The sequence below is a fragment of the Brachionichthys hirsutus genome, chromosome 3 (genome assembly GCF_040956055.1).
Source record: "Brachionichthys hirsutus isolate HB-005 chromosome 3, CSIRO-AGI_Bhir_v1, whole genome shotgun sequence".
Taxonomy (NCBI): domain Eukaryota; kingdom Metazoa; phylum Chordata; class Actinopteri; order Lophiiformes; family Brachionichthyidae; genus Brachionichthys; species Brachionichthys hirsutus.
In genome coordinates this window covers 16,747,032-16,757,901 of record NC_090899.1, presented here as the reverse complement: position 1 = coordinate 16,757,901, position 10,870 = coordinate 16,747,032, and the positions used below count along the sequence as shown (strand labels likewise).

At 50.8% G+C, this 10,870-nt stretch overlaps 1 protein-coding gene across 1 annotated transcript in view; it reads right to left on the bottom strand.

Moving 5' to 3' along the window:
* Window positions 1-3,645: 3,645 nt before the first annotated feature.
* rwdd1 (RWD domain containing 1) overlaps window positions 3,646-10,870 on the bottom strand; it is a 30,102-nt gene continuing 22,877 nt past the window's right edge. The window contains exons 6-7 of the mRNA XM_068760105.1: window positions 4,071-4,133; window positions 3,646-3,868 (exon numbers count right to left, since the gene is read on the bottom strand). Coding sequence (XP_068616206.1) covers window positions 3,756-3,868; window positions 4,071-4,133 — 176 coding nt within the window. The 3' untranslated portion in view covers window positions 3,646-3,755. The remainder of the gene's footprint in view (window positions 3,869-4,070; window positions 4,134-10,870) is intronic.

Genomic DNA, 10,870 nt, shown 5'->3' with positions numbered 1-10,870 from the left:
TGCGTCGGCGGGACAGCTCAACGGCCTGTCGGCCGGCGAGGGCCTACAACGCCGCTTGCGCCTTTAATTTAATGTTGATATTAAACTGTCGAAGGGACTAAAGATGGAAATTAGCCGTTAGCTATAATCTTGCATATATACGTGTAAATGTTCATCAATATGTATTGTGCCTGTTTTAAATAAACACAAACATACCATAAGTTTCTAATTTGCACAATGTGGAAGCCTTCGACTTCACACACTCCAGTCGAAGGGGGTGGCAGACCCTGAACAAGCTGACTGGAAGGTCAACAACCCCGGCATAGTGCCCCATCTCTGCAAACTCCATTGCGTCGCTCCTGCTCAGTAACAGCCGCTTCCCGAAAGCAGACAAGGACTTCACTAGAACAACGCAGGGCCCCAGGGTGTGATGCCAACCTATCGGTTAACTTCTCAATGCAAGGAAGCCAAACAAGCCATAAAACATCTTAAGACTGGTAAGGCACCAGGGATAGATGACATCCACCCAGAGTATGTGAAACACCAAGGCAAGAAGGTAACCGACTGGCTCCGTTCCTTCCTCTCTGCATGCCTCCAACGCCTAAAGCTGCTGAAAATCTGGCGCCGTGACAAGGTGATCGCTCTGCCGAAGCCCAACAAGCCAAGTGATGACCCAAAGGGATACGGGCTAATCTCCCTGCTGTGTGTACCCTTCAAACTGCTGGAACGCCTCACCTCAGCGATCGCCCCCCAGCTCCCCAAACAACAAGCTGGCTTTCAAAGTGGTATGTCGACAACGGATCAGGTGACCCTCTTGTGTCATGACAGAGGACAGTTTCCAGGCAGGTAAGAGGGCTGGTGCCATCTTCTTGGACCTTACAGCTGCCTACGACACTGTTTGGCTGCCCGGGCTACATATGAAGCTTCTGAAAACCATCCCGGACAAGCACAAGGTGAGCTACATTATGGAGATGCTGAGCAACCGCAGCTTTAAGCTCCACACCAGCAACAGCCAAAGCAGTAGGGTAAGAAGACTTAGGAACGGTGTCCCACAGGGCTCTGTGCTAGCACCGATGTTATTTAACATCTACATCCACGACCTACCCCTAGCAGCATCAAGAAAGTACGGCTATGCAGACGACCTGGCAATCCTGCTTATCAAACCCTCGTGGGAAGCAGTAGAGGAAGGCCTTACAGAGGATATGGACATTCTATCCTCTTACCTGAAGGACTGGCGACTCAAGCTCAGTGTCCAGAAGACTGTTGCAACAATGTTCCACCTCTACAACAGGGAAGCAACACGCAAAATCAACATCACCGCTGACAATGCACAGCTACAGGCCCAGTCCTCTCCAACCAGTGGCGGGCGGTGCATTTTACACCTAGGCCTTCAGTGAAGTCCTACTTAGTCCGACTTGAATAAATACCCCTCATAATACCATCATTTATGACACCACAGCTTTAGAAATAATGTACAAACACACACTTACGCACTACTGGGTGTTGCATCACCTCAATCGTGTACAACACGGGATATTTTTTCCGGAGCATTTAAAAATCAATAAACTGCATCAGCAATTAAAACTTATCACTATACGTGGTACTATCAGAGTTATAAATAAAAGGGAATTTAACATTATTTGTCCAAAACGTTTTAAAGTCCACCAAGAATATATGCACGCTTTAAATTGGGAACTTGCAGTTTAATATAAGAAAGACCGCAACAAAACGGCCACATTTTTCTCGTTGTGTACTTCCACTACAATCACACAGCTGCACCGGCGTGCCACATTATTTACACACATTGCATTTACAGTATATCTGTGATTTTATTTTGTTATGTTAAATAAATAAAATGTTGGTACTCACCAAAACAGCTGTCCCCCAAAACAGTTATTTGAAAACAAAATCCATTCTCCTTTCTTAAAGTTCCTAAATCCAGTGTTGCTCCAAACATTAAATCGATCCCTTGCAAACAAAAGGCATTCCCAGCAGAACAATTTGCAGCAACCCTCGGAAGCTGTAAGCCAAAAGTTTGAAGCCTGGAAGTGGCGTACAAATCCTTTCCCCACCTGGGACAGGTTAGCTAGCTCCGGAGTTGGACGACGTCGGCTCACGAGAGCTAGCTTCTCTGTAAAGGTCCGTCTTGAAAATGGCCTTTCAAGAATATCCACAACCAAATCCACACTTTCCCCTCCTTCGGCCATTGTGGGTTAAAAACGCAGGAATAGTTGTGGTTTTATTTTCGGACGGTCGCGCCGTACCGGTCTGCATTAGTTGATGACGCAATATGCATAGCGCTGCCCTCTCACACGGAGTATCCAATCACAGGCAGGAAGGCCTTACTTTCACCAACTCGTGATCTGATTGGCTATCGCAACTGTCTATCAACTCAACTCTACGAGCCCGTTCACTCACACAACACAGACGGCAAGCGGCGCTGATTCTGAAGGTCTCGGACGGATAGTACTTGCCACTGGTACTATGAAATCCGCCTGGCAACACAAGCTAGCTGAATTCACCTAAAAATACATCACTGTAATATAATATAACATGAATGTGAAGAATATATATATATATATATACATAAAATTAAATTGATTTTATCATAAATATGATCATGTATTCTTGATTTCTGGTTATGTTAGGCAAGCAGAGAAGGCCTTGCAGGCCCTGACCGCCCGCCACTGTCTCCAACATACCTTGGCGTGAAGCTCGACAGAACACTGTCCTTTAAACAACATCTGGACTGTTAAAGGAAAGACCACTGCCCGGTCAGCACTGATACGGCGTTTAGACGCAACCACGTGGGGAGCCTCCTCAAAGACGCTGCGTCTCTCCACCGAGGCCCTGGTCCTGCCTGCTGCTGAGTACTGTGCCCCAGTCTGGAGCCGTAGCCCCCATGTCCAAAAGCTGGATGCTGCACTCAACAGCGCACTACGGACTGTCTCCGGATGCCTACGTTCCACTCCAACCAACCAACTACCGGTCCTTGCTGGAATCGCCCCGCAGAGATCAGGCGAGAGGCATCCATACTAGCTCTTGCTTGGAAGGCACATCTGAGCGAATCTCACCTTCTCCACAAGGTTGTCATGGAGACACCACATCACACCCGCCTCAAGTCCCGTCGCCCTTTTGCTACACAGGCCCAGGAACTGCTCCACACGACACCAGCTGACAGATCTAAGGAATCCTGGGTGAAGGCCAGATGGAGGGACCGGTGGAAGGGGGCAGTACCATCCAGGCTCCACCGCTACATTGAGGATCCAACAGATGTTCCTGGCCAGGACCTGCCCCGCGAGGAGTGGAATACCCTCAACCGGCTGCGGACAGGAGTTGGACGCTTTGGTGCAACAATGCAGAAGTGGGGTCTTGCATACAGTGCCCACTGCAAATGTGGGGATGGATCCATCACAGACTGTGGACCACGTGCTGACCAGCTGCCCCATATACCGCCGGCCAAATGGTGATCAGGGCTTAATTGATTTGGACAATGACACAATGGACTGGCTTGCTGCAACAGAGCTGAAGGTCTAAGGACATACGACAGAAGAAGAACCTCAAGGCAAAGCATCTAAATTCTCACTCAACCTCCTAGCTAGAACTATTTCACAACCTCTTTTGGGCCAGTATGCAAAATAGCACTAGAGCCAAGTCATACATTTTTCTGGTCCATTTATTTTTTCATGCATAGAAATGAATACTCATGGTTGTACTGTCTTTAAAAAAGACATTTCTATGAAATCTGTCTTCAGCACTCCTCAGTTCTACTTATGCTAATCATCATCACTGCCCATCTCTAAAGGATCAAAGTCTGGGTCGTCCTCATCCAAATCCAAGTCCTCAATATCCTGGAACAGGGACTCGTCCACTTCAACATTGTTTCCAGCTAAAGAAGAAAGTCAGTGTGTCAGAACAAAATGATCTTTAAATACTTTGAAAAAAGAATTTTCTTTTCTGCCCAATAACAGTAACCTAATCAGTAATTATGACACATCTCGAAATGTCCTGTTAGTGTGGAGTAAGAATTATATTACAATCAAGAGTCATAATTATTATTCCTGAGCAGTTGGTGAGAAACGTTAAATTACCATCTTCGAGGAACTGAATGTCAGATGTGTCCAGATTGTGGTCTCTCTCAAACAGCTGTTTACCTGGTAAGGGAACAACATAACAAGAATAAACATCATTTTTATGGTGTCTTTCATGCAAGTCAGTGTTTTTCAAACCCATCCATCCATCCTCATCCGATTATCTGGGGCAGGGTCACGGGGGCAGCAGCCTGAGCAGGGAAGCCCAGACTGCCCTCCCCATGGAGGCATCCTGATTAGGGTTAGGGGTTAGAGGTTAGGGTTAGGGTTAGGGCCTCCTCATCTGGTTCCTCTCAATGCGGAGCTTCTCACCCTATCTCAGGGAGAGCCCCGCCCCCCCACGGAGGAAGCTCATTTCAGCCGCTTGTACCCGCAATCTCGTTCTTTCGGTCACTACCCAAAGCTCGTGACCATAGGTGAGGGTAGGAACGGTGTAGTACTGCATCAGGGTGTAGTACTGCATCAGGGTGTGGTACTGCATCAGGGTGTGGTACTGCATCACGGTGTAGTACTGCATCAGGGTGTGTTACTGCATCAGGGTGTGGTACTGCATCAGGGTGTGGTACTGCATCAGGGTGTGGTACTGCATCAGGGTGTGGTACTGCATCACGGTGTGGTACTGCATCACGGTGTGGTACTGCATCAGGGTGTGGTACCGCATCACGGTGTGGTACTGCATCAGGGTGTGGTACTGCATCAGGGTGTGGTACTGCATCACGGTGTTGTACTGCATCAGGGTGTGGTACTGCATCAGGGTGTGGTACTGCATCACGGTGTAGTACTGCATCACGGTGTGGTACTGCATCAGGGTGTGGTACCGCATCAGGGTGTGGTACTGCATCACGGTGTGGTACCGCATCAGGGTGTGGTACCGCATCAGGGTGTGGTACTGCATCACGGTGTAGTACTGCATCAGGGTGTGGTACCGCATCAGGGTGTGTTACTGCATCAGGGTGTGGTACCACATCAGGGTGTGGTACTACATCACGGCGTGGTACTCCATCACGGTGTAGTACTGTATCAGGGTGTGGTACCGCATCAGGGTGTGGTACTGCATCACGGTGTGGTACTGCATCAGGGTGTGGTACCGCATCAGGGTGTGGTACTGCATCAGGGTGTGGTACTGCATCACGGTGTAGTACTGCACCAGGGTGTGGTACCGCATCAGGGTGTGTTACTGCATCAGGGTGTGGTACTGCATCAGGGTGTGGTACTGCATCACGGTGTGGTACTGCATCAGGGTGTGGTACTGCATCAAGGTGTGGTACTGCATCAGGGTGTGGTACTGCATCAGGGTGTGGTACTGCATCAGGGTGTGGTACTGCATCAGGGTGTGGTACCGCATCAGGGTGTGGTACCGCATCAGGGTGTGGTACTGCATCACGGTGTGGTACCGCATCAGGGTGTGGTACTGCATCACGGTGTGGTACCGCATCAGGGTGTGGTACCGCATCAGGGTGTGGTACTGCATCACGGTGTAGTACTGCATCAGGGTGTGGTACCGCATCAGGGTGTGTTACTGCATCAGGGTGTGGTACCACATCAGGGTGTGGTACTACATCACAGTGTGGTACTACATCACGGCGTGGTACTCCATCACGGTGTAGTACTGTATCAGGGTGTGGTACCGCATCAGGGTGTGGTACTGCATCACGGTGTGGTACTGCATCAGGGTGTGGTACCGCATCAGGGTGTGGTACCGCATCAGGGTGTGTTACTGCATCAGGGTGTGGTACCGCATCAGGGTGTGGTACCGCATCAGGGTGTGGTACCGCATCAGGGTGTGGTACTACATCACGGCGTGGTACTCCATCACGGCGTAGTACTGCATCAGGGCGTGGTACCGCATCAGGGTGTGGTACCGCATCAGGGTGTGGTACTGCATCACGGTGTAGTACCGCATCAGGGTGTGTTACTGCATCAGGGTGTGGTACCGCATCAGGGTGTGTTACCGCATCAGGGTGTGGTACTACATCACGGTGTGGTACTACATCACGGCGTGGTACTGCATCACGGCGTGGTACTCCATCACGGCGTAGTACTGCATCAGGGTGTGGTACCGCATCAGGGTGTGGTACCGCATCAGGGTGTGGTACCGCATCAGGGTGTGGTACTGCATCACAGTGTGGTACTACATCACGGTGTGGTACTACATCACGGTGTGGTACTGCATCACGGTGTAGTACTGCATCCTGGCATAATACATCACGGTGTGGTACTGCATCACGGTGTAGTACTGCATCCTGGCATAATACATCACGGTGTGGTACTGCATCACAGTGTAGTACTGCATCACGGTGTAGTACTGCATCCTGGCATAATACATCACGGCGTGGTAACGCATCACGGTGTAGTACTGCATCCTGGCATAATACATCACGGTGTGGTACTGCATCACGGTGTGGTACTGCATTACAGTGTAGTACTGCATCCTGGCATAATACATCACGGTGTGGTACTGCATCACGGCGTGGTACTGCATCACGGTGTGGTACTGCATCACGGTGTGGTACTGCATTACAGTGTAGTACTGCATCCTGGCATAATACATCACGGTGTGGTACTGCATCACGGCGTGGTACTGCATCACAGTGTGGTACTGCATCACGGCGTGGTACTGCATCACAGTGTGGTACTGCATCACGGCGTGATACCGGGGTGTGGTACTACATCATGGTGTGGTACTGTATCACAGTACTGCATCACGGTGTGGTACTGCATCATGGTGTTGTACTGGGGTGTGGTACTACATCACGGCGTGGTACTGCATCACGGTGCGGTACTGCATCACGGTGTAGTACTGCATCACGGTGTGGTACTGCATCATGGTGTGGTACTGCATCCTGGCATAATACATCACGGTCTGGTACTGCATCCGGGTGTGCTACTGCATCACGGTGTGGTACTGCATAACGGTGTCGTACTACATCACAGTGTGGTACTGCATCACGGCGTGGTACTGCATCACGGCGTGGTACTGCATCGCGGTGTGGTACTGCATCACGGTGTAGTACTGCATCCTGCATCTGGGTGTGGTACTGCATCACGGTGTGGTACTGGGGTGTGGTATTGCATCACGGTGTGGTACTGCATCACGGTGTAGTACTACATCACGGTGCGGTACTACAACACAGTGTGGTACTGGGGTGTGGTACTGCATCACGGTGTGGTACTGCATCACGGTGTAGTACTACATCACGGTGTGGTACTACATCACGTGTGGTACTGGGGTGTGGGACTGCATCACGGTGTAGTACTACATCACGGTGTGGTACTACATCACGTGTGGTACTGGGGTGTGGGACTACATCACGGTGTAGTACTACATTACAGTGTAGTACTGCATCCTGGCATAATACATCACGGTGTGGTACTGTATCACAGTACTGCATCACGGTGTGGTACTGACGTGTGGTACTGCATCATGGTGTTGTACTGGGGTGTGGTACTACATCACGGTGTAGTACTGCATCACGGTGTGGTACTGCATCGCGGTGTGGTACTGCATCACGGTGTAGTACTGCATCCTGCATCTGGGTGTGGTACTGCATCACGGTGTGGTACTACATCACGGTGTGGTACTGGGGTGTGGTACTGCATCACGGTGTAGTACTACATCACGGTGCGGTACTACAACACAGTGTGGTACTGGGGTGTGGTACTGCATCACGGTGTGGTACTGCATCACGGTGTAGTACTACATCACGGTGTGGTACTACATCACGTGTGGTACTGGGGTGTGGGACTACATCACGGTGTGGTACTGCATCACGGTGTAGTACTACATCACGGTGTGGTACTACATCACGTGTGGTACTGGGGTGTGGGACTACATCACGGTGTAGTACTACATCACAGTGTAGTACTGCATCCTAGCATAATACATCACGGTGTGGTACTGTATCACAGTACTGCATCACGGTGTGGTACTGACGTGTGGTACTGCATCATGGTGTTGTACTGGGGTGTGGTACTACATCACGGTGTAGTACTGCATCACGGTGTGGTACTGCATCGCGGTGTGGTACTGCATCACGGTGTAGTACTGCATCCTGCATCTGGGTGTGGTACTGCATCACGGTGTGGTACTACATCACGGTGTGGTACTGGGGTGTGGTACTGCATCACGGTGTAGTACTACATCACGGTGCGGTACTACAACACAGTGTGGTACTGGGGTGTGGTACTGCATCACGGTGTGGTACTGCATCACGGTGTAGTACTACATCACGGTGTGGTACTACATCACGTGTGGTACTGGGGTGTGGGACTACATCACGGTGTGGTACTGCATCACGGTGTAGTACTACATCACGGTGTGGTACTACATCACGTGTGGTACTGGGGTGTGGGACTACATCACGGTGTAGTACTACATCACAGTGTAGTACTGCATCCTAGCATAATACATCACGGTGTGGTACTGTATCACAGTAATGCATCACGGTGTGGTACTGACGTGTGGCACTGCATCATGGTGTTGTACTGGGGTGTGGTACTACATCACGGTGTAGTACTGCATCACGGTGTGGTACTGCAGCATGGTGTAGTACTACATCACGGTGTGGTACTGCATCCTGGCATAATACATCACGGTCTGGTACTGCATCCGGGTGTGCTACTGCATCACAGTACTACATCACGGCGTGGTACTGCATCACGGTGTGGTACCGCATCACGGTGTGGTACTGCATCATGGTGTGGTACTGCATCCTGGCATAATACATCACGGTCCGGTATTGCATCCGGGTGTGCTACTGCATCACAGTACTGCATCACGGTGTGGTACTGCATAACGGTGTCGTACTACATCGCGGTGTGGTACTGCATCACGGTGTAGTACTGCATCCTGCATCTGGGTGTGGTACTGCATCACGGTGTGGTACTGCATCACGGTGTAGTACTACATCACGGTGCGGTACTACAACACAGTGTGGTACTGGGGTGTGGTACTGCATCACGGTGTGGTACTGCATCACGGTGTAGTACTACATCACGGTGTGATACTACATCACGTGTGATACTGGGGTGTGGGACTACAACACGGTGTAGTACTACTTCACAGTGTAGTACTGTATCACAGTACTGCACCACGGTGTGGTACTGACATGTGGTACTGCATCATGGTGTTGTACTGGGGTGCGGTACTACATCACGGTGTAGCACTGCATCACGGTGTGGTACTGCATCATGGTGTAGTACTACATCACGGTGTGGTACTGCATCCTGGCATAATACATCACGGTCTGGTACTGCATCCGGGTGTGCTACCGCATCACAGTACTACATCACGGCGTGGTACTGCATCACGGTATGGTACTGCATCATGGTGTGGTACTGCATCCTGGCATGATACATCACGGTCTGGTACTGCATCCGGGTGTGCTACTGCATCACGGTGTGGTACTGCATAACGGTGTCGTACTACATCACGGTGTGGTACTGCATCGCGGTGTGGTACTGCATCACGGTGTAGTACTGCATCCTGCATCTGGGTGTGGTACTGCATCACGGTGTGGTACTGCATCACGGTGTAGTACTGAATCACGGCGTGGTACTGGGGTGTGGTATTGCATCACGGTGTGGTACTACATCACGGTGTGGTACCGGGGTGTGGTACTGCATCACGGTGTAGTACTGCATCCTGCATCTGGGTGTGGTACTGCATCACGGTGTGGTACTGCATCACGGTGTGGTACTGCATCACGGTGTCGTACTACATCACGGTGTAGTACTGCATGACGGTGTGGTACTGCATCACGGTGTCGTACTGCATCCTGGCATAGTACTGCATCACAGTGTAGTACTACATCACGGTCTGGTACTGCATCCGGGTGTGCTACTGCATCACAGTACTGCATCACGGTGTGGTACTGCATCACGGTGTCGTACTACATCACGGCGTGGTACTGCATCACGGTGTGGTACTGCATCACGGTGTCGTACTACATCGCGGCGTGGTACTGAGGTGTAGTACCACATCACGGTGTGGTACTGCATCACGGTGTAGTACCACATCACGGTGTGGTACTGCATCACGGTGTAGTACTGCCTCCTGCATCCGGGTGTGGTACTGCATCACGGCGTGGTAATGCATCACGGCGTGGTACTGCATCACAGTGTAGTACTGCATCACAGTGTGGTACTGCATCACAGTGTCGTACTCCATCGCGGTGTGGTACTGCATCACGTTGTAGTACTACATCACGGTGTGGTACTGCATCCTGGCATAATACATCACGGTGTGGTACTGCATCCTGCATCACGGTGTGGTACTGCATCAGGTGTGGTACTTCATCACAGTGTGGTACTGACGCGTGGTACTGCATCAGTGTAGTACTACATCACGGTGTGGTACTGCATCCTGGCATAATACATCACGGTGTGGTACTGCATCACGGTGTAGTACTGCATCCTGGCATAATACATCACGGTGTGGTACTGGGGTGTGGTATTGCATCACGGTGTGGTACTACATCACGGTGTGGTACCGGGGTGTGGTACTGCGTCACGGTGTAGTACTGCATCCTGCATCTGGGTGGTACTGCATCACGGTGTCGTACTAAATCACGGTGTAGTACTGCATGATGGTGTGGTACTGCATCACGGTGTGGTACTGCATCACAGTGTAGTACTACATCACTGTCTAGTACTGCATCCGGGTGTGCTACTGCATCACAGTACTGCATCACGGTGTGGTACTGCATCACGGTGTCGTACTGCATCACGGTGTGGTACTACATCACGGTGTAGTACTGCATGACGGTGTGGTACTGCATCACGGTGTCGTACTGCATCAC